The 25,071-nt window shown below is 36.6% G+C and overlaps 1 protein-coding gene across 4 annotated transcripts in view; it reads right to left on the bottom strand.

Moving 5' to 3' along the window:
* The window catches only part of QKI (QKI, KH domain containing RNA binding), a 147,331-nt gene that overhangs the window by 8,167 nt on the left and 114,093 nt on the right, over positions 1-25,071 (bottom strand). For 2 of the 4 annotated variants that reach the window (XM_054397988.1, XM_054397996.1), the window contains exons 5-6: positions 2,855-2,942; positions 953-1,249 (exon numbers count right to left, since the gene is read on the bottom strand). In XM_054397988.1, the coding sequence (XP_054253963.1) occupies positions 953-1,249; positions 2,855-2,942 (385 nt within the window). Of the gene's footprint in view, positions 1-941; positions 1,250-2,854; positions 2,943-25,071 lie in introns of all 4 variants that reach the window. The other 2 variants (XM_054397979.1, XM_054397970.1) reach the window with 2 other exon arrangements.

The following is a 25,071-nucleotide window of genomic DNA, read 5'->3' as shown; positions in this document are numbered from 1 at the left end:
TACATTGCATAGAGCAAACCCAAAATTGCTGTGCAGCCAGCACAGCCACTCTGCTCTTGAGTACTGCGTCCAGCTCTGGGGCCCTCAACACAAGAAGGACATGGACCTGTTGGAGCAGGGCCACAAAAATGATCAGAGGGTTGGAGCACCTCTCCTGCAAAGACAGGCTAATAGATTTGGGGTTATTCAGCCTGGAGAAGGCTGTGGGGAGATCTAATAGCAGCCTTGCAGTACCTGAAGGGGGCCTAAAAGAAAGCTGGGGAAGGACTGTTTTAACAGTCCCCTAGCAACAGTTTTAAACTAGAACAGGGTAGATGTAGATTGGACATGAGAAGAAATTCTTTAGTATGAGGGTGGTGGAACACCGGCACACATTGCTCAGTGAGGTGGTGGAAACCCTATCCCTGGAGACATTCAGGGTCAGGCTTGATGGAGCTCTGAGCAATGTGATCTAGTTGAGGATGGCCCTTCTTACGGCAGAGGGGTTGGACTAGATGACCTGAAAAGGTCCTTTCCAACCCAATGCATTCCATGAAATTTGGTATTTATGGGAGCCCAAATGGCATATAATAGATCTGAACTTCTACCTGTTTGTCATATTTTTCTTTAATTAATTTCGATTTTGGTTTGTTGTGTCAATTTTTTTCTTTCCCTTTTTGTTTTTGTTTGGGTTATTTCCCCCTTTTCTATGTATCCACCATCTAGTATCATACAAGCACTAAGATTTTTATTTTTGGTAATCATATTAATATACTTGACGCATTTAATAACAGAAAACATATGAAAATGTTTGAATTATATAATTTGAGCAGGGTTTGTAGGCAGTTTTGATATACCCGAAATAACACTGTTCTGTCATTTTTTTCTCTTTGAGCTCCACAGACTCTAAGTTGCAAATATCACAAAACTATAAGCAGTACATTCTCCAGTCATCCATGGACAAATATCTTACCTAATACACCACTAGGTTCAATAGGATACTCAAGGATTGATGTAGCTGGTGCCAGTGTGTAGGGGTATTCATATGGTGTGTAAATTAAACCAGCTTCGGGTCCAGGTGGAACTATTGCAGCGGTGGGATGAGGAGTTCCGTTTGGCATGACAGCGGTTTGTATTTGTCTGATCAAAGGCATTATGGTAGGGCCAGCTGGCGTAGGAGTACGCAGGGCAGCTGGTGGGAGAACAGGCGCAGGCCCGGTAATAATCCTTGGAGCCTGGGCTGTTGCTGCAAGAGAAAAGGCAAGGGCTGCTACAGTAAGCAAAGAAATTCAGAGGAAAGTATGGAGATAGCAGTACAAAACGTGGAAAGAATGGGAAAAAAGGGGAAAAGTAGGAAAGAAGAAAAATAAAAGGAAATCATTAGTACATGCGCTGATCACACAGTGCCAAAGCACACCATTCAAATGCAAACAGCTTTCCATTTTCCAGTGTGATTAAGTATGAACATGCAAAATAAAAAAGCCATTGTAAAACAGTGAGGTAGATTTCTCAAACAGGTTACACAGCACAAAAGCTCAATTTAGACCACGTTTCTTCATTTATGCTATCAAGACTGCATGAGACTGAGATGCATGCAGGAGATACACGGAAAATACTGTCATAAATATGGAATATAAAATTTAGTGCAACTAGAGAGTCCACAGACACTCAGTTATGCAGAGCTGCTATATGAATCTAGAGTTATTATGTGTGTTAAAATTGTATTTAAACATATACAAAATTCTGATTTGCAGGATCAGTGAGTTAAAGATGACCTGGAATCACTGAATCACCTCTCCTACACCTGCATGAATAAAATGGACTCAAGGGCAACAGTTTGCATCAATTTAAGCTACCTTGAAGAGCTATTTTACTCATAAATTTGCCAATAGTTTAGAGACTAAAATATATTTAACACTGATCTAGCTTTAAATATTAAAGTGTTCATTAGGGCTGAAACATTTACCACTACCATTGTAGTGGTAAAAGCCCTTGCTTATGTCTCTTTTCAAATCAGAATAATTACACTAGTGTAAGCACATTCAAATTGACCTAACTGCATTCCAAACTTCAAACATATTGGACACTGAAACGTTGACCCCTAGTGAGATGAATGATTTAACTGTGCTTCTGACATCTGTATCACAGTGACACCAAAAATTTACTTTGGAAGGCTATCAGCAACTACATTTTCAGAATGAGAAATAAGAGAAAATAATTTGTACCATACATAATAGGTATATGCTCTCATTAGTAGGTGTATGTAATTAATTGTCAAGTGTGAAACTGTGCATACATGCATTTGCAAAAGCATTTTCACACAAATGTAATGGAAGATATTGTACAAGTGGCTTATTACATCATTGAACCCTGTGAACTCAGCTGTGAAATCAGTTGATGAATTGTTGGAAAAACGTAACATTGGAGGGACACATGCAAGCAAGATGAAAGAAAGGCATATAATAAAGAAAAACGTATTCAAAGTATCCCAAATACACTTAACGTTTTCAAATTAAAACTCTAAAATTAAGATTGAAAAGGAGTCTGTTGTCCTTTGTATGTATTGAGTTAAAAATTACTATATACCGAATGTCTGGCTTAAGGTTTGAATTTTTTGAACTATTTGTAAATATTTCAACCAAGATACACTGTTTAAAAATAGAGGGAAGAACCCCCCCCCCCAAATCAAACAAAACTGACAGTTTATCTCTAGAAGATCTTTTTGCAACAGCTAAGCTACTATTATTATGTTGACCTTTTACTGCCTTTGATTCACCAATACAGTCGCTACTGAACATTTGCCAAAAAGTAGCTTGAGGAATCAAAATCTACAAAATCGCTATGTCATTGGTCCTTAAGCTTATCACACGCTTACGTGATTTGATGTTGGCATCTCTGTAGGTGCCATTCAGAATTGCAAGCTCCATCAGCTGCATCTTTTTAAGGCTGTCTTCACCTTCTGCCTGTGTGTGAGAAGATGGGAAGAAAATCAGACTTATTAATTCGCTAAGAAACAAGATACATGGGATCTAGAACAAAAGGTCTTCAAGTTTTAACCAAGCAAAATACCACTAGTCACAAAACTAGCAAGCTTTGTCAACTTTTCCTCAAAATTAAGTGCAAGCTACCTGTTGTCTATTATTAAGTAGTATTCATGAACATCTCAAGAGAGTTGTGGAATAGGCTCATATCTTAAATGATAAAACCAGAGTTAAGTGCAAGCTGAGTTTGGTAAGTTAAGGAATTTTTTTTCAAGTTTTAATAAACATTTTCATGTGCTCCTCAAGCAATCTTTTCATTTATTTTATTACTGGGCTAGAGGAAGAATAGACACCAAAAATTTTAAGCATCTTCTATTTATTGTAACTCGCTCCACTTTAGCTGATACTGACCTCTTCAAAGGGAGAGGGGAGTGGAATAAAGTAGCTTTCCAAGCAGGACATCAACAACTGCTGTAAGGCACAACTCTTAATTCTAGCAGATGTAGATGAATTCTGATCAATATATGACTACTATTTACACAGTATATACCATTCTTGTTTTTTCTTCATTGTAAATTGCTTCCTTGGAAGTTATACACTCCTCTGGTATCCTGCAGCTTTCATAAATACTATGCAGTATTCAGTAAAAAAAGCTCACAGTTTCATTTTCTAACAAGAATATGTCTACTTTGTACAATTTTAGTTTTGAGATCAGACATTTTCTGATCTGTCTTTCCAGGCATACTACCAATTGTTTTGTCTATATCAACCAGAAAACAAGATTATAATATAGGAAGCCCAAGAGAGATGGTCAGTGTCTACTTTAAGTTACCACCTCACTTCTTGTTCAGAATGCAACAGCTGAAATTCTTGGTGACACGGAAAAGAGGGCAGCTTCAGTGTCAGTTACACTGCACTCTTCCTTTGCTAAACAGGATTTCCTAAATTTTTGCTTATCTTGTTTACTCACATAATGTTTTCCAGATACTTGGAACAGTATTTTTCAAGTTAATGTGAACCTGGATAATAACATACTGCAACACCCATCTCTGAAAATCTAGTCTGAGCTCAGGTAAGTGTTGTCCACCTTTCTTAAACTACAACTTTACAGACTGCTTGTACTAGGACTTCTGAGAGGATGAGTGACTACCAAAAAAAACCCTAAAACCCAGACCAAACCAACCCCACCAAAAAACAGAATTAGAAGCTACAAAGGAATAGCAATCGACACTAATAACAACAATCTATTAAATAACTTTGGGTTCATTACAGCACTGCACTGGTGAAATATCTATTTCAAACCATTTAAGAGTTAATAGCATTATCTACATCGAGGCTTACAAATGTATGCATTCATGTTTTCTCAGGCAAGATTGCAGCAAAATATTATTATACATACTTCATTCCCAAACTACAGAGAAGTAATTTAATAAACTGCAAGAAAAAAAAAATTGTATGTAAGAAAATGTAATACTGTGTGTGAGGCATGCTCAAGGACCACCATCCCCTGCAATGGAAACTTTAAAATCTGATTTTTATCAGCAACTTAAAGCCAACATGTTAAGGTCAGTCAATACTAGATTATTTTCAGATGTCAGAAATTAAATTCCTAACTGTAATACTGAGGGGACTTGCATAAACACAAAGATTACATAAACATAAAATGTTGCTGTTAAACATTCAGGACATACTGAAAGTCGGATATTTCTTTATATGTTAAACATTGTGTGACAGACCAAGTAACACTAATACTGAAAAAGTAAATACACGTTCAACTGCCATTTAAACTACAAATTAATTGTACACTTAAGTACTATATTATCAAAAAATCCTCAGGCTCCATAGTCATTAAAATGAGACCCTCTGATTATAGCACGCTTAATATGGCATACTCAAACAGACTTACAATTTACATGCAAAGAAAATTTAGTTTGGTTTTTAGAAACTACCACTGCATCTTTGCTGGTAAATTACCCAGACAATCATAATGAAATAAAAGCAATTCCAAATCTATTTGCCTATTTAGATCTCACATTCTTGTCATTCAGGATATACCTTATCCAATTTATTTTAGCAATAAGGATTCTTAACACATTGATTCCTCTTTTTCCTTCCCCTCATAATGGTTATAACTTTGTTATTGGCTTTTTTCTCAGGTTCCTTTATTTATTTAATTGAAGTGTGTAACAAAAACACCTCCTCACAATGCCAGCCTCATCTCCCATTTAGTCACATTAATGTTACTAAAATTGCTGACTTCCTCCAAATAAGTGTACAGGTGATTGATCTGACACCATTAATGTGTCTCAGTAAATGCTGAATCTTACATTCTACTTGCTAGGATAATTTTAGTAACTAATCCCAGATTTCGCACAGTGAGTATTTCCCAAATGTCACTATTTATAGGATGGCAATGTTAATACAGAAAACATTTTCTATGACATCCAAAAAAGGAGGAGTTACAACAATTTAAAAGGAATAAAACAAAACCAAGGTAATAATTCATACTTTGGATCTTTAACGTTTTCTTTTAGGTCACTATACTTCCTATGAGAAAAGACACTGCAATTATTTAGACTTTACGAATGACATTTACAAAAATAATAATGGACTTCAGCATACAAAGCAGACCAAGTCCTTAACTTTTATTTTTGAGATTTACTTGTCTGGAGCACAGCTTATCAGTTGAATAAGCTCTTCTTTTAAACACACTTGAAAACGTAGTTTAAACTTGTTCCTTAAAGAGTGTATCAGTGATTATTCAGATGTTGGATGTGGACTTGCATTACTTGACATTAACACTGTCTTTCAAATTTGGGTATTTTGTTTTCAAAGCACTTACATAGATTAAAAAAAAATCCAAATGAAATAAACACATCAATACAAATTTTTATAAACCTCTTTAATGCTGATCACAAGGGCATCATTCTGACTCCTCCCAGAAGATGGCACTGTTTAGTACACAACACTACCTGCTCTGGACATGGGTGCTTAGCACTATTTGCACCAAGGTAATAATAGTACTGCCCTCAACGTGCAATACTACACCCTCAACGTGTAATGGCTTGCCACCTTTCTTCAAGGTCTGAATCACAGAAACGGTCAGGACCTTTTCAGATATGCTGTCACGTCCTTCATTCTCTGGTATCAAGCTCTCCACTTGAACATCATTCACCAGTAGCCAAATCCTCAAATTTCCAAGAGCTAGGATAAAGCAACAGGCACATATTTTTGCCTACCCTATCCTTTCCCTTCTTTGCTGACAGATGATCAAGTGAAGCACTAGGATACAATCTATCTTAGCTCCAGGCATTTCTGCAGGCACTCTCTGTTAAAGCAAAAAGAGGTTGCATCAGGGATATAAAGGCAATCTCTAAAGGGACAGTACATTACACGTACAATAGCTACAACAAAGCTCAGTCATTTGTACCGAAAGGAAGCTACTTTGAGCAAACATCAATAAGGTCACTTAAAGCCAGATTTGCATTACTAAGTTGAAGCTCAAGTGATTGACTCAAACCTCTCATCCTCTAAATCTCCAATGCTTTTCCTGTATCTCTCCCATACAATTTAACATGCAGATTAGGAAAAAAACTTAAATGATATCAGGAAACATAATTCTTTAAATGCAAGCACTTGCAACTTGTCATTGAATACAAATACTGAAGATGTAGGCAGTAAATCCTAACAAAGCCAACTGTGCTCAAACAACAGTGGCTACTGCTTTGTGAACACAGCCAGTATCCCTCACAGTAGCTCAGCTCTCCTTGGGCCAGCAATAAAAAGACCCTAAAGAGACCATATGCCAGTGATCACTATCATTTTAAGTAATTTGTTGACCATATGCCAGTGATCACTATCATTTTAAGTAATTTGTTACCTAATCATTGCCCGAGTAAGCTTAATAGTCACAAGGTTCAAAACACTAGTAACAACTACAAGTTCTACACCTACACGAAGTCTCTGGGGAAACACTTTCCAAAATAAAACAATTTCAAATTAAACACAAACCATTGACCATACTGATGGTCAGTTAAAACTACCATTCTATCTCCTACATTAGGTAATACTGTCTCAATAAGAGGAATGCAGTTATGTAATAAACCAGCATGAGTAAGAAGAGCCTGTTTCATATAATGAAATAAGGAGCTCAGATAAAGCACTCAATTTTTTAAATGACTTCTCTTTATCAATGTCTGAGTTATACTTCAACCAAAGATACCTCAAGATCCTCAGAGAATTATTTTAACTAATGCTTCTGAAATTATTAATAGCCATTTAAATGCCACAGATTTTCCTACACATACAATAGCCTTTTAGAGTATCATACAGTCTAACTTATTTATACACAAAACATATACATAGTACACAGATAAGGTATCAAGGTGGAAGACAAACAGGCATACAGACTCCAAACACAAGTGCATTTCACTGCGCTGTGTCAGTGAAGGACTTGAAAAGATAACAGTATTTTCTTTCTTCAGAGGTGACAGGTAAACTGTTAGATTTTGTGTACAGTCAAATCTGAGAAGCCTGTAACAAATTACAGCAGAGAAGGAAATAAAGATACTAGCTTAAAACAGAAAGAAGGATCAAAGCAGAAGTGCTCACTACAGAGCAGAAATCCAGGAGCTAACATCCAGTGAAGCCCGTCAGTGCCCATACTGCCCCTGCCATATTACTGACAGACCTAAACTGATGCACATGGAAGGTGACTGTAGTTGAGTTAAATTCACAAACCAAACAATCCACTCATATGACAAAGCAGGGATACCTCAACCTGACAGAGCTCCTTGAGCCTCACAGTCTTACCCAGCTAAGTCTCAGAACATACTCTGACTCTTCATCACTACCAGCTCTGGCAGGGAAGGCTTTCAGCATTCCTGTACAAATGTACGTGCTTTCCCTGTATAATGCTCCTTTTCCTTAACTACTCTGGAAAATACAACAAATAGACCTTTTTCCTACATTCATTATAATACAGATATAATTATTTAGATGATGTTTGTGACTTCCATTTATAGCCTAGTTTCCAAATTTAATGCATTTTGGATGATGTTTTTGCAATCCTGTCACACTTTATATGAATTCTCATAAGCTGAATCGAGCCCAACCCTAAGAAAGGCTGCAGAGAGTTTTATCTTTCAACAAATGCAGCCAACTCTGGCTTTGTTTAAGGAAGCTGTCCGTTATAAGCTATTCTAGGGCTGCCCTGTCAGGATCAGAGCAGGTGCTGAAAAAGGAACAGGAAATGATGGTGAAGCGAAATGATGGATAAATCAACTGTGAATACAAGAGGCTAAAAATCAGTCTTTATCTTCTCCAGCCAAGTGCAGCAAGCATGTTTCACCAGGCTCACGGCTTTTGGTTAAACAGCAATACTCAACACAAGGCATTAAATAATTGTACGCACACTCCAAGCAGAACTTCAAAGAACTTGGCAGCTGTGGAAGAACACTGTACTAACAAACAAGAACAGATACTTAAAACTCTCTGTGAAACAGAAAATCATTAACAATTGCCACATACAATAAACATAACTTTTCTACCGCCCTACCTCTGGAAATATATTACAAAGACTTCTGTTACTTCTTAAACTGTCTATCTGTACAGCATAATCCATCTGCACTGTATTAATTTAACATAAATTCTAGTAAAACACAATAGCCTCACTGAAATATTTACTGTTACTGATCTTATCCAGGAAGCACTATGACCTTCTGACGTCTGCCACCCTGCCTTCCTACAGACTCCAGCTGCTATATAGCTGCACAGCTGCAGCTTGGAGGCTTGTACTGTGAAAATCACTGGACTCTCCTCTCAGGCTCTAGAATGCTTTTATCTTCCTGACAAAGAAAAATGTTCCACTGCAATTCACTTGTAGATCAGTAAATATTCCTAACAAACCATGTGCCAGTCAAACAGCCTTTACACATGAATGTCTCCATTCAAGAACAAAATCCTTCCATTCATAAATTGATAAACAAAAACCCTCACAAATAATACACTACAAACTCCTAGACATACACAATTTAAGCTAAGGAACAGATCTCAAATGTCACTGTATTATAAAATATATTACAAAAGATCCTAGACTAAAACACATATGAATTCTTGAAACTAAGGTATATACACTTAAAATCTAATCTGCGTTTGGAGGGATTTTTTTTTTAATATCTAAGTTGTTAAAAGACTGAAGTATATATGACAATGGAATTCTAGGCAAGATTTCAGGTAATCAGATGTAAAATGCAAAGAAAAGAGCTTTTAAAACGAGTCTGAAAACAAGTACCTACACAATCAATTACCTACTGCAAGACATCAGACTTCATGTAAACTACTCCACTACATCCCATCATCCCATCCTCTCAAAAAAAAAGGCAAAGACAAAAAAAAAGACAAAAATTTTCCTATGCTAGAATGTAAATACTGGTAATAAGAAGTTGTCAGTAAACATGTTACTCAAGACTTTCTCATCCTTGATTATACAATTCTGATGGAGATGGAGCAGAGAACCTGCAATATAGCTTTGGCTGTACTGAGGAGCATTTGCTGAAGTGGTCTTTAGTAGCACAATTTGGAAGTTTTTCTTGCACCAGAGAAAACTTTTCCAAATACTTTCAAGACTACTTCACATAAATCACTACTTCAGGATCAGCCGTATTTTGTAGAGCCCTGTATGCCATCAAAAATACTGTGGCATTGAATAGGTGGCAAACTATAACTCCGTTATTTCTCAGTTTCTTTTTCAATGCTGATGCACTCGGCTATGTCTGTGAGGACAAGGAAAGATAAATTAGCATCATTATTTCTTCTGGGCAACACAGTCTGCTTATCTTCTTCAAAGCAAGCTCTCAGTTCAAATGATATGCAAAGAAGACTGTGCTGTTTCACTTGACAAATTCATTGGTCATAATGTTAAAGATACACTCGGGGAAAAGGCAGCATATCCTCTTATGCTTCCCATCACCTTATCTGACATATTCCTGTTTAATCATGATACTTGGCTTACTAGAGTCCTTATGCCCTCCCTCCCTCCCTTTCCATTTCTGCAGGAAGAAAATACAGATAAGGTACAGAAAACCAACATGAAGTGCATTTTATAAGCCAGACTGAAAAACTGCATCAGTAGAACTCACAGGTTTGCTTCACTGTAGACCCTCTGGGTATTAGTTGTTAATATATTTTGAGAGGAGAGGGAGGAAGGGAACCATTAGTTGCACTCTGCTTGACCTTAATGACTTTTTATGTCTTTTCTAACACTACTTTAGAAAAGATTTGACAGATTCATGTTTACATCACAGGGTTTGGGACTTTCAAGGAAATAAAGTCCCTTGTATCAGTTATGGTAGACACTCAACAATACTCTAATTTCAGCATTTGGGTTTTGTTTAGCTTTTTTATTTTTTAATTATCATTCCTCTTTCCTTCACATCTCATTCTTTTAATGGCATTAATAAAATCAGTGATGAGAACTTCTATACACCACACAAAACAGCTTCAGCAATTCACAAAGCTCCAGAAGAGAAAGGCGTTTTTCATGACATATATACACTGAACTGCCAAAAGATATTTATACAGTACTTTCTAAAACGCTTTCAAAAAGACAAAATTATACCTAAATGCATTAAGAACTGTTAGAACAGATGGTTGCTAACATTTGTACTAAGATGCAAATGAAATAACTATCAATAATGCAATCTAAAGCATTAAATCTATTTTTAGCAATGTGGAAGCCCAGTTAAAAAACGCTGTGCTAAATGCTTTATTTTTGGTATTTCTAACTTTGGAATGGTAGACATTCAAAATTCCTTCTTACTGGTTAGTTCAATTCTGAAAGCAGGAGCTAAAGCAGAAGCACCGTGAATGAGATACTACCAGGCAAGCCTCTGGTGAAAATTTCCCACATACAGCACTATCGACATCCTAGGAATTGGAGCAGAGTAGAAATCAAACACCATCTGTATTATGCTGGTCTTTATTCCAGCTGTAGCCATTTGAAAAGACTGAACAGTGCGAAAAACACTTGGAGACTGCGTCCACTTTTCTTAGGGAAAACGCTTTAACCCATCTTGAGCTTTAAGTAAATTATAAAAATAATTTAGCCTACACAACTACCTATGATCAATGTGGTGGTTCTAACAGGTACAGGTTAGTGGCATTTGTTAGAAATATAACAATGGAATGATTAAAATTAATTGTACAAAAGTCTGGCATGACCTGTGGCATTTATTTTTCCTCTATTATTCCAGGAGTCTTGTATTCAAAGTTTGAGTTTGTACACTCTGAATGGCTGTAAATTTCCGTTAACAATGATGATACTGAACTCAAATGTAAAGGCAAGGGGCACAGGACAAACATCATTAAGGTATTTCAAAACTTTTAATTTGTTGTAAACACTAGAGACTTCAGCGCCTGCTCATTTTGTTTCCAACTTTGCTAATGTTTTAGTACACAAACAAAGCCTTTCATTCTCAGAATTGTACTGAAATATGACCTCATGTTTTCATATGGAAAACATGTTCATTATGCTTTTAAATCTGTTCCTACCCTGAGGAAAAAAAAAAAGAAGAAAATTTGTATTTGGTATTAAGTATAGTAACCTAGAAAGAACATCAGAAATCTCTCTCTTTAGACCAACAAAATAAAACTAACTATTGGTCTTCCAATAGCTTCTCAGACTGCCACATTTACTGCTGTGGTCATGTTTTCAATGAGAACAATGGCAGCTAAATGTAATTTAAAGAATTGTTTCTGCATTTCACCTACTTTCCCTTTTTCAAAAATCTGCATAAATTGTTTTATTTTCCAAACAACAGAGTGCAAAGGCACAGTGCTGTTGACACTTTTTCTTCATATATGTAATTCCTAAGGTGGAGTCATCTAATAACTTCAATACAGACTTCTTTATAAAGCTACCATCTAGAGAAATTTTTTTTAAAGTAAGATTCCAAAAAAGTGACTTCAGTTGTAAATTTCTAGCCCAACTGAGGAAACATAACATAGAAAGTTCAAAAGGACATTTGCACTCAGTATATGCCTTCAGTAATTCTCAACAGCTAGTAATAAAGTACTAAACCCACAAAAGTTACTTCCAGCTGCTTTCAACTATATGAGCAACAGACAGTTCAGCTGAAGGCAGTATTATCAAATGTATGTCTTACGTGTATTTTACTGGCACTATTATACAAACATTACTGTTTAAAAATCAAAGTTCTCTTCATAAACAAGATGCCTTTCCTGTTGTTCTTGAACTCCGAGCTGATGAAGTCCAGAAGAAAGGGGTGGTAGTATTCCAACCGGCTAGTCTCCTCTCTTGTACGGTTAGCTAAAACCCACTCTCACACAGCTTAAAAACACAGACAAGCAGAAAAAAAAGAATTGTGTGCACTCTCTTTAGGGGACAAGTATGTCAATCATATGACCTTCCGTTTAACGGCTCAGGCTGCTCAAGGCAGTGTGTTGCTAGGGAGAAGGCTTTCTTTGCTATTTATTGAGCTTTCCTTTCAGCCTTTAGAGACCAGCCAATGCTTATTTTCCACAGACAGGAATGAAAACTCAGCACTGCCTGGCAGAGCCTGGCACAAAGGGCCTTTGAGGAGTGCCTCTTCCCCAGAGAGCTGTACTGCTGGGTCCAACTGACCAACTTAATCACATTCCCTTATTCATGAATAGAGCTCCAACCTGTGACTGTTTTGCAAGCAAGTAAACCCTTCCTGCCTCAAGAATGCTGTTGAAGGATGCTATCAGGAGCATGTGCTGCCAAGGAGCAGCAGTATGCATGTGCTGTGAGTTTGTCTATCAGGTAAGAGCATCAGCTGTTAAAGCACTCATTTGAAGACAACACCACAATATTCCATAAAATGTGGTTTTGGATAACTCTGGTGTAAAACTTAGCTTCCCCCCTTCCCCCAAACTATTCAGATGCTCTGCATACATAAGAAAATGGACTATTTTTGCATATGGGTCACGTTTCAGAACTGTATCTCCTACAATCAATTACAGATAATGCCAGTTCACATACAGGAAAGAGACCGTAGTATAACAAGTACAATGACAACGTCCATCTACATAGATCATGAAGTATCTGTGCATCAGTGAGAACCTTGCCAAAATCAAGGACTTCACCTACTGGAAAATCCGTGAAGAAATTACCAGAATTTTTTCACCTCTTCTTTCCTCAAATGTTATATTACCAGAATCAACTAATTAGCATTTATTCTGTATATAATAATTAAATAAACCTGCATGATAAAACATTTAAGTCTAATTTTCTGTTCTTGAATGAGAGAAGCATGTATCAGGCCTATCTTAAATAATTAATTTCACATCCTTCCTTGCTCCTGTACAGACCAATTTAAAAATCTGCCTTCTCAGCAGAAACACAGACACTACACTTCAGTAACCATTTAACAGGATTCTACCGTATACACTTAATCAAATTTCGCTGCTATACTGGGACAGCACAGACTTCTGTGCTTCTTTTTGTTGCTGCTCTTCACGTATTTTATAATGTTGTATCTGTATAGCTTGCTACAGATCAGACATTACACTAAAACTTCATTTAATGGTTTTCCTTTTTCATTTTGTAAGCCGATAACTCCCTGAACTGTGGCTGAAAAAACAGTCACTGAGCCATCCTGGCTCAATGCTGTCACGCTCAAAAAACCATTCGCTGTAGTATCTCTACGTAGGATCTGCCTTATAGCCTCTCAACAAACCTTAAAAGCCAAATACATATTGTATCAACTCTGCAGAAAACAAGTAACAGTAATATTGAAAAAACAAACCCATTCTAATATGATCAAACTGTTCAAGTGGTAATTTACTTTCTTCCTACACTTTGACCATGAGTGTCTTGCCCACCACTATATTGCATTGTCAACTGCATATTGATATACAATTTCCACCTGTTTTTAGAATGATCCTCAAGTCCTTGTTACACAAACAACATTCATTTTCCCATTTCTAGATTTTTATCCTTGGTTGTTTCTCAAATCTTTCTGTATAGATCTGTTTAAATATTGTTCAAGCACTCCCTAAAAACATTGCTTGAATCCAATTATTAGGAGAAACTGACTCCATTTAGATACTTGAAATATGCACAATTAAACAGTCTTTAAGAGACTGTAGAATTATAATTTCTTGTTCCAGTAGACAAGGTGCACACATAAGCAAAAGCATCTTCAAGTACATTTTCTACAACAGGTTAAGTCACCGTAGTCCATCAATCTCCTGAACTCCAGAATCTCATGAATATTTCATAGTAATCCTTAAATTCATTTATCTAACTTTATGGACTATATAATTATACATAGTATTTTGCATTAAAAACCTACTTTAATGTGTGTAAAAATTTTACTTAAAAAAAAAAAGAAAAAAAAGAAACCCAAACCCTCCAGAGATAGTACAATTAAAGCTTTTATTTACAAGATGTGGCTGAAAAATTAAAAAGTAAACCTAAAAACAAATGCCTATTTTTGGACACAGTAATTAAAGAATATTAATTTATTCGTCATCAATTGGAAGAGGTAAGTGAAGCCCTTTTCCTTAAGGGAAATACAGACAGCACAGGTCCGAAAGGCCTGAAGAGCTAGGAAAATTCTGAAGTGATTCAATACATGGAAAAATTAATGGCACTTTTTTCCACAGAGTTTGTAAAAAAAAAAAAAAAAAAAGCTGCTGTGTATCTCTGCACAATTGAGTTTAGAAAGCTGAATCCTTAAAAAACAGAGAATGGAATGGGAATCAATCAGATGAAAAACTTACAGAGAATAATTTTAGCTGAAACATGTTCAGACAAGTTTACCTAGAAAATACAACAGCTGATTCTAGAATATAAAAAATTAAAACACTATCTTAATATATTTTTTCTAGGCTACAAATAAGTTCTGGATGATTAGGCTGAGCCACAGCTTTATACTGCTGTCATAGAAGTGAAAAACTATTTTTGAAGCTGTAAAAAGCCCTTGAAGCTAGCAATCCTGTGGTACTTTAAGCCAATTTAACTGGTGGTCACAATTCTACTCTTTCCTCACTGTTGCTCTCCTGTATCCATGACTCAAATGTTAATCTGATAATTTGGTAAGACATTAAGAAAAAAAAATCTGAATAGTTCTAGCACATTACAAACCTGAAAAAACTCACTGCAGGCTCACACTTGTGGCAGCATGAGGGAGGAGAAATTGAGGGGAGTTGAGACCTCCCATGTGCAGAGCTATCAACTGACTCAGCGGCATGTGCAATCAAGAGTCTTAGTCCTGAGAATTCTGAAGCCCAGCAGCCTAATTTCCACACAAAAAGCACAGATTTTTCTTTTTCAGCTGGAATCCACCACCTGATAACCAACAGAATCATCTTTTTATTAAAATATTTAATTTATTTTTCTTATTCCTCTTTCTCCTAGAATATTGGGGTTTTTTTCACTCAGCTTGACAGATTCTCTTTACTTACAATCATTTTCCTTTCTGATTTTTCTTCTTTCTTGATGCTGACCTTCAGTAGAGGAGTATCATTATAGCTTCCCTGACCAGCTGCATTAATCATGCTCCTCTAGTGGTTAAACTGTGTGAAGTATGTTTCTCCCATTTGTAGATTACCTCATCAGAAACAAAGTCTATGATCTCAACCCTTTCTATCATAATTATTGATACCCATTCATGTTTTGCAGAGACCTCCAGGTTTCTTTGGTATTTACACTCAGTGCTATAAAGACACTGAAAAACCCTAAATTTAAATCTCTTCAAAAACATCATCCTAAACTGGTAATTTTTACACCTTCAACCACCAACTTTAAATCCATAGCAGTTTAAAAGCTCCAAGTTAACAAACTGAAAATACATGATTTGACAGTGTGAGGACCCTACAATAATCAATTTTCCTATTTTTCTTTCCCTTTTCCTATATTGTATTCATCTACAAAACTATTCTAAGTGCAAACCGTTGATACTCTTTAGCCAAAAATTCTATGATGTAAGGATCACAGACTTAAAGATGATGCATTTAATTTTCATGCCTCTGCATGTAACGTTAATTTTAGCATAACAGTGTATCATAAAACTGTTCTGATCCTGAGGTCAGATACCACCAACATGCATGCATAGCTTCTACTCCCAAAAGCTTACAAGTTAGTGACAACATGAACAGAATAGATCCTGCTCTGGCTAGATATCTCTTGAGGTCCCTTCCAACCCCTAACATTCTGTGATTCTGTGTACAGCAGAAAGAAACAAACTATTGGAACTTAAATATCAGTGACCAATGTAACAATGCCTCAGCAGAAGCAACATTAAATGGAGAATGTATAAAAATACTTTAGAAGAATTTATCAGAAAAAGGGGGACAGCCTTGGGAAGAAACAGCTGCTACCCCTATTGGTCTAGCAGAATGCAAATTTCTTTGATTCTCAAGATTCCTGGTCCAGCAGGGGCCAAGAACCCTAGAAATAAACCAAACACAGACAAATACTTTGCATAGCTTTCCACTTCTTCACCACTGTGGTATTCCCACCAAAAATTCCTGACACTTCTGTGTGCTCTGGTATTTGTGATACATTTGGCAAAGTGATTTATCTCTCAAAAATGGGCAGAAAATCTTGTGGGTCACTTTTTCTACCATTTAGCAAATAAAATCAGCTCATGGAAAGGCCTGACAAGTGCTCTATTACATTAACCCCAAAAATAAATAGCCTGCAGCTGGATTCAGCAGCGAAGTATTTGTTCAACAGCTTCATCATGTCATGAAAACATACTGTTATTTGGCATCAGATTCAGATCTCAGGAGGTTCAACTCAGTTTTACCTAAAACAACATAATACATAATTCGACTCCTATCTAGACTTTCTTTGTATCTCATACTTTTAGGTGATAAAACCATAAATTTTAAGACAGAATATTCCTCAAAGAAAATACCCATCTTTTATCAGGTAACCTGTCTGATGCATGCCTTCATTCACTCTGGAGAAAGATGTTTCTCTGGTGTGACTGATCAATAATACTTGGGTCATGAAAACCCTTCATAGGAAATTTAAGAGAAATGTTAGGTAGCAATTTCCCCTACTTTCCTCCCAGATATTGTAAAACTAAGATCATACTAAGTTGCTCAGATTCAGCTATCAGTAATAATCAAATAACCATAGCCCAACATCCAAATTGGTAAGAAAAAGTTTAAGCTGTTCCTGTGCTCCCACTGCCACTTCCACCTCAGCTGTGCAAGTCAAGCAAAGGGGAGGAGAGAAAGAGGGCACAAGACTTGAACTAGGACAAGTTCCAATCAAACCCCCCAACCTATGGAACCAAAACTCTAAAATGCAGAAAACCAACCAACCAACCAATCAACTACACCCCCAAACCCCCCCCCCCAAACAAACAAAACCCCAAACCAAACCAAAACACAAACTAACACCCCCCAGCTCCCCCCCCCCCCCATAGTTTCCCTAAATAGCATCGACTCTTGTAAACAATCAGTACTATGGATCTACGTGATGCACTTAGTTCAATTCAGTGTCCTGGACTGTTCTCTGCAGCACTGCTTTTTCTATACTTTCTTTTTTAAAATGCTGTTCATGTCCCCTCATCATTTAGCTTCCCTCTTTCCCTCTTAGGGAAGTAGCAGTATTCATAGTTTCAGTTTCACAAGCCACTTCACAAACACTTAGATGATATCTTTAGATTTTGCTGTCCTCTTCTACTACATATAAGAGTCCAGGGGTGAGGATCAAGTCTGATTAAATCAATTTGCTGGAAATTTTAAGCATACACACTTGGGAGCACAAATAATTCATATGAGGAACCAATACTTCTCAAAGTAACTTTAAATGAACACCTAAAATTTGGAGTATTAGTAATAGTAAATGCTGCTCTTGTCCTTATCTAATTTCTTTGGAGATAGTTCTAAAGCTTCACAGAAGCAATACCCTCAGGCTACAAACCAAAGTTTCATCTGCATCATTAGTAACAGTTCAGGAATTTGTTAGAACTTAGCAGCTGTTCAACTACTGAATCACCAGCACAAATTTATTATTTTCCTTTGCTAATTTACAGGATTCCTGCTAGTGATGTAAGATTACTGCTTTAAACAAAATTCTAAATTAATTAGTTCCTCCACCATATCCTTATAGTTATAAGTGAAGATCTGAGATACATACTAAAACAGGATCACGGGGCAACACTTAAGATTTAAGCTATATACCAAATATAAATAATTTTTGGGAAATTGAATATATATTTTCAAATCTAATACTAAAGTATCCAAGCATGTATGAACTTCCCTATTTCTTTCCATAAATTATTAAACCTAAGTGGCTAGGAGAACATTAATATATGCTTCCAAACAAGCAATGCAAAACACTGGTCATCAGTTCTTGCTACTAGAGCTGACTCTTTGGGCACAACTGAAGGTTAAACAAGCGTAAGTGATGTTCATCACTCGAGGCGTTTGTGAAAACACCAAGTCCATCTCCTCACATTTCAATAGCATTGGTGCTGACAAAGAAGTCAGCAGGTCAAAGCCCATCTCCCTTCAGAGAGAAGATAGTCTTGAGCAGGGAAAACATTTACATGTGACCTGAAAAAAGTTCGAAGGGCCATAGCACCTTATTTGTTTTCAAAAGAAACCTTCAATGCCCTCCTCTCCCTTTCAGAAGCAATCTGACAAGTGTTGTAAATAAATATTACATGTGCAGAAGAAAGTTGAAATCAATAGCAAGTTAATGTTTATTGAAACAATACAGAGAACAATTTTTAATAGCATTACTTGAAGATAGATCTAATCTACCAAAGGAAATTCAATTTATGTTTAGAGCAATCAGATTGTTTTTTACTCCAGGGATTTGTTGCAAACTGTCTCTCGAAATGTGCTTACTGTACTGTATTTAGCAGGAACAGTTTAGCTTTAATAAGCTGATAGCCTGCACGGGAGCACGGATCAACTTATTCTCATTAAGAATGTAAGCAGCTTTCTAACAGCCGTCTTTGCTGTTCAGCCTATGCCAGAGAAAGCCGGGATCCCTCCTCTAAACCCCGTAATTTAGGAGTTTATTCAAACCCGCCAAATTGCTTTAAGTAAACGCCTCTCGTATTTGAAAATTCCCATAGCAACTCATTTAGTTTGGCAGGAAGGCCGACCCAAATTCAATCCTTTTATCCTCCAGCTAAACCATTACAATGGTAATTCTGCTCTGACATTCTGAAGAGACTGCTAATTACTGTACTCAGGTCCCTAGACAGATTTCCCATTCAGATTAAAATGGCTGGCAGAGAACAGAAGCAACACCTTTGTGCACAGGAAGGGATGTACGTGTACGCTCACCTTACGGCTTTCTAGAAGAGAGGCTCCACGACTGCAAAGAATCTTCTATGGGCTACGTTGTGCAGAACAAAAATTAAGGCAGGAAGAAGGCGTGGATTATGACAAAGTAGACAGTTGAACCACTAACTTAAGCAGTTTGACTACTGAAAATATTTAGTCACTGCTCAAATGAAATTAATCTCTAGTTGTTTCTATTATATTCTGCATGTAATACTCTAAACTACCAAGGAACTACATAAACCACTACTGAATACTGTGTTGCATCATTATACTGACCATGTGAGCACCCAGTCTCACTGTCACCAGAACATCTCAATTTTTAGCAAGCCACTCAGGTCCTTTTACAGAATTAGTTTATTTTGACAAGGGGGTGTGTGTGGGTTTTTGTGACAACGCTTTATTCCCCTGTCGTTTTTAATCAAGAGAAAGTGAAGGAAACTAAAGACTACTCTCTTGCTCTTCTGCCCTAGCTGTTCCTTCTCCCATTGAAATGTAAACGGCAACTCAATGTTGAACAGAATAAACATTTACTGTCTCTGGATCAACATTTATTGTATTGGAAAAGCCTAAACCTTGGCTTAATTTTGTCTTCTGTAAAGTATGAAGATGACGGTCTCATTGTCTTCCCATAAATTTTATTTTCTTAGTACCCTGGAGAAGTGGAAGTGGAATTTTTGTTTTTGAAGAAGCAGGAAAAGAGGAGGTGTAACTATTACAAATGTGTACAGCAGATGGACAGACAAGAAAACGTCCTCTCTGAGATGAAATAAAGATCCTTCATAGACTAGCACTTCCAACCCATGAAAAAATGCTCTTAAAAAACCCCATTAAGCTGTATCAGCATATTTTACAAGTGAGCATAAAAGCAAGCAGTAAATTATAGTCTCCTACATGTACTACCTTTTTCCTTCCTTAAAGTGGCAGAACTATCATAACCCAATGGTTTAGCATTGACACCAAAACCAGGAATTATCAAAAAGATAGGATGAGAGAGCAAATGCACTAGATAGTGATTACCAACTTATGAACTCGTGAGTATTTTTTCCAGTGCAGGCCATGACCTCTTGATCAAGCACTTTGAGCACATGAAAACAGATCTGGATGTTTTTATTTATTTTTAGATCCTCCACAGCTGCTTTACAAATAACCTACAAGTACTCAGTGTTACGGAATTCTCTCTTGAAAATGTCTAACAATCTGTCCCAGTTAGCTAATGATGAACTGTATTAATGAATCTGTATCAGTTTTGATCAGCCTGCATTTCAGTTTCCATTAAATACTGTAGGAAAGGCATTTGCCTAAGTAACGCTAAGACCGTTTTGACACTGAATTTGAGGACTTCTGTGGCATGTAACTCGGAGAACAACATCCATGCCAGTGAGCTGCTCTTCAAAATATCTGCAGCTGATTTGCACAAGGCTGTTCATCAGTAAAGAAAATCACAGGTGTGTGGTTAACCAAACATGTATTTTAAAGAATCATAAACAGAGTGGTATGGCCACAGCTGCAAAACTACAGCATAATCTTTTTTGGGAAGGTTAAGTAGCAACCTCAACATAGGTGTTCTCTAGAGAACACTTGTTAAATTTTTCAGGAAAGCGTAAGAATCAAGCTGAGACACATTATAAGGTATGGGCTACTACTGTTTGAAGTTGACAGTGCCACCTCCAACAGGTCTTACAAGCAGCAGCTAAACCTGACCCCCTTCTTTCTCAATCCTAGACTTAATAGCTGACCTCTTTTGAATGACTTTTCTTTGCTTCTTTTCCTCCCACATTATCCAAAAATGCACATCTACTTATTAAGTCTTTTTGTGGTTTTGTTTTACATTCTATCACTTTACCAGCTCGGAGAAACCAAACAAGGATAGCACAGATAGTAAGGATGATTATATCACACCATCACTTCATTTAAAACTTTTATGAAGAAATATTCATAATGAGGGATACTGCTGTACTTTCATATGATATAGCAAATCCAGCACAATCTGTTATCAGGATATTACATAGGTTGGTCTATTCAGAGACCAAACTGTTGCACAGTTAGGGGACCTCACAGTTGGAGTTTTTGATCCCTTTTTCTAAATGCTAAAAATCCAATTGATTCAAGTAATTTATTTCAATGCTGTACTCTTGCTATTTTTTTTTTTCATTCTTATTTGCTTCACTTACATGTTTATTAAGTTGTGGCAGTTTAGGCTGGGTGCCCCCTGCCACTGCCGCATGAGATACACCTCTGGTGTCCCGGGTGCCCACCCACAGGGGTGGACACAGGAAATGGCGTATTTCTACCTATAAGTCCTGCACCCTGTAAGGCCATCTGCAGAGTCATTCTCTTCCTCTTTCTTCCCTCTCTGCTCCCACGGGAGATGTCCTCTCTTATCGGGTAATGCCGGGGGAGTATCCTCAAGGCCTCTCAGGCCTGTCTAGGCCTAATGCCAGGAGGAGAATGGAGGGGGGGGTAGTCTCAGACCTGGCCAGCCTGAGACTTGCCTAGCAGCGGGAGGGGGAAGAAAGAGCCCTGGGGGGTTTGGGTTTACCCTCAGGTGGGAAGAAGGGAAGGATTGGGAAGTTTTGGGAATTATGTAACGGGCTCTGTATGCTTTGGGATACTCTTTGTCACTATGCTTTGTAGTTTGTAGTTCTCTGTAGCTTCACCAATTGTTTTTCCATTTAAACTTTCCATCACTCTCCAATCCATTTATGTGAGTCTCATTCTTTTGTCCCTTTCGGGGCAAGAGACGATCTGTCTGGCCCCAAACCAGCACATAAGTTAAGCATTTAATTGACAATTTTAAAAAGCAAGTCAGTCAGTGAGGAAAAAACCCAAACTTTGAATACCATCTTCAGTCAGTTTACATTTTCCACCATTGACTCTGACCTGAACAGCTTCTGTTTCAAGTCACAGTTAACATACTTAAATAATTAAAAAAATATCTGTTTATATGAATAGCATTTTAAATGGTCAGAATTAAAGCATTTTACCTTCACAAGGCTGCCACTGGCTTCTCACTGAGGTGGCCAATCTATCAGGCAAGCAAGCTATCAGCATTTGCTCTGAAGCTTGACTGTCTCTTGCAATGGTCTTATTAGTAAGAGGGTTTAAGACTTACTGTATACGGATATATATATTAAAAAAATCATATATATGTGCATGTGTATATAAAACCCTAGTTAAGCTTTGCTTACATAATACTGATTATTCTTTTATTTATAATCATATTTCTTTCAGACATTTCAACTAAAAAAAAAGGGTTGTCAGCTTCAACTCAAAGATTTCCATTTAGTGCCATAAGTAAAGGACATATGATTACAGTTTAAACTGTTTTGATATTTTTACATCAGAAAACACTACTGCAGGGAAATTAAATATTTTCACACTACAACTACTATATTAGCTTTTAAATCTGTTTTTTAAAGAAAAGCATTACAATTTTGGAACAGTGAGCCAAGAAGCATAGTTCAATTTAGCTATTAATGTGTAAGTTCAACAGGTATTCATCACAAGAAGGCCCAGCATATCTAGAGCTGTATAGATGCCAAGACACATCAGGAATACGTCTCTGAAAAGTGTAGGAAAATGTAGAAGCGCCAGTTCAAAGCTATGTGAAAAGAATGGCATAGCTTTACTGAATATTTCACTGATGAGATTTAATCAAATGGGGTTGTGCTTTCTGAGGCATTTCAGGGAACACGAAGTGTAAGCCTGAAAGGTGCAGACATTTGCCCAGTACAAGAAGACAACAAGGAAGGAAACCACAGGTGTTAGCATAACAGAGTTTCACTTAGATAATAAAATGTTGTAGGTAAAAGCAATGAAGTGTTGCAGGAAAAGTCAACCATTGACAAAGCCAGTATTTTGAAAGGAAAAGAACCTAAAATGTAGCTGGAAAAAGGCAGAGCTTCTATGTAAAATACAGGACAAAGAATGAGTATTCTTTTACTCAGAAAACTAAAGCACAAAGATGAACTTTTGGCCTTTTCTATAAACTACTTGATTTTGGTCATGTTGCCATTTCTTGTACAGCAAGAACACTTACAGTAAATATCACAACTTTTCTTCCATTCCCCTGATGGCAACTTACCAGAACTAGTACAGAATTAGATGTACAAAAATGAGGTATGTTCTTAGAAAGTTACACAAAGTGGAAACAAATTCAACTTTTAAAACGTTAGAGACATCAAATGATGCATTTCATTTTAACATATTGTCTGATTTCCCTTTAAATCTAAAAGTCCTATAATAGCCAACATCTTATATTTTTGCAAAGTATGATTTTTTAAAATGCCCTATTAGCTCAATTCATAACATTTGTGAAAGCTACTTTCAGTAAATTTTAATTAAAAAAAATACTGAAATGTTCTAAACTTACTGAATTTTTGCTGTAAGAACAGATGTAGTTCAAAGATCCTATATGCAAAGAAACCCAGAGACAATTTTATCATGAAACATTTCTAATGAAATACAGCCATATTGATTAAAAAAAAAAGTGCAAGCTTACTCATCTAAGAAAGCAGTCAGACCCATCTGGCCCAATTAGTCATGCAGTCTACAACTTTTATCCACAGAAAAGCAAAAAAAAAAAAATTTACTCCAATATATTACCTCATCTGACCTCTATATGTAGTGCATTCAGTGGTTTTTAAGTATGCTACTGAAGTCAGGACTAGTACCAAAGAAGAGGTACAAACAACCTAAAGTAACATACTTTAATCTAAGACACAGGAGCATTTAAAATAAAACCATATCATGCTTTACCAGATTACATATATTTTTTTTTCTTATGTGCCTGTTATCTTCGTATGCCTGTAAAATATTCAATGCATATCTATACTACAGCATCAGATACTGCACATATTCCTTTATATACAGTTTAACTAGTACAACCGTCTGCTTGACCAACTCCACTAAAACAGGAGCAATAATGCAGAAGCCCATACAAGAAAGCAGCTATGTTAAGTACTTTGTATAACATTTCCCTTCAACACATTACATATTGAAGTTTACAAACACGTTACACATGTAACAGCAACTATGCTTATTAAATGCAGAATGTTCCCAAGTAGTGTATATAAATTCTTCTACAGTGCTACCTCCACCCTCTCTAATAATAATTCATTTGCAAAGTTCAACTACAGAAATATGATTTGTTTTCATTTAAAGCAAGAAAGAATCATTGCCTGTTGCTATTACTTTATTTTTTAATATGGATAGCATTTCAGTTTCATTTTAGGGTTTCTGTTTATTTTTTAAGTTGAAAACTATGCTATACACTTACATTTGGCAGCTTATTGCGACATTAAAACCACTCACCCTTCCTTGTGGTGCTTTGTCATTTTTAAGTATTTGTAAACAGATCATTAGCCCACCTAGACAGTCTCTGAAATCACCATATGGCTACATGCTTTGCATTGCAGTAAGTTTGTTCTTTTTTTCCCATCAAACAACAAAATCTGATTTCCCTTTAGTGAATCCATTTACTAAAAAGATTCAAGTCACCTTTATCACTTCATGCCCCCAGTCTTAACCCTTCCGAAGGCTCTTTCAACAGTGTTAAGACTTATATGCGTAACTTTCATAAAAGTTTAACTGCAAAAATAAATTACTGTCTAAAAATATAATCACGCTTTCTAAATAAGAAAGCTCTTCAAAGGTAGTATTCAACAGTTTTCTTTGTCCCTTCCAGTATGCATCTATTTATAGTTGTGTACACGGAAGTATAAATTGCTGCTTCTTCCAATACCTACTGGCAAAGACTAATTTTTGTAGGGTAGAAACAACTGCTATAATGAAAGCCTTGAAG

Source organism: Indicator indicator, chromosome 2, assembly GCF_027791375.1.
Source record: "Indicator indicator isolate 239-I01 chromosome 2, UM_Iind_1.1, whole genome shotgun sequence".
Taxonomy (NCBI): Eukaryota; Metazoa; Chordata; class Aves; order Piciformes; family Indicatoridae; genus Indicator; species Indicator indicator.
This window is presented reverse-complemented; position numbering and strand designations above follow the sequence as displayed.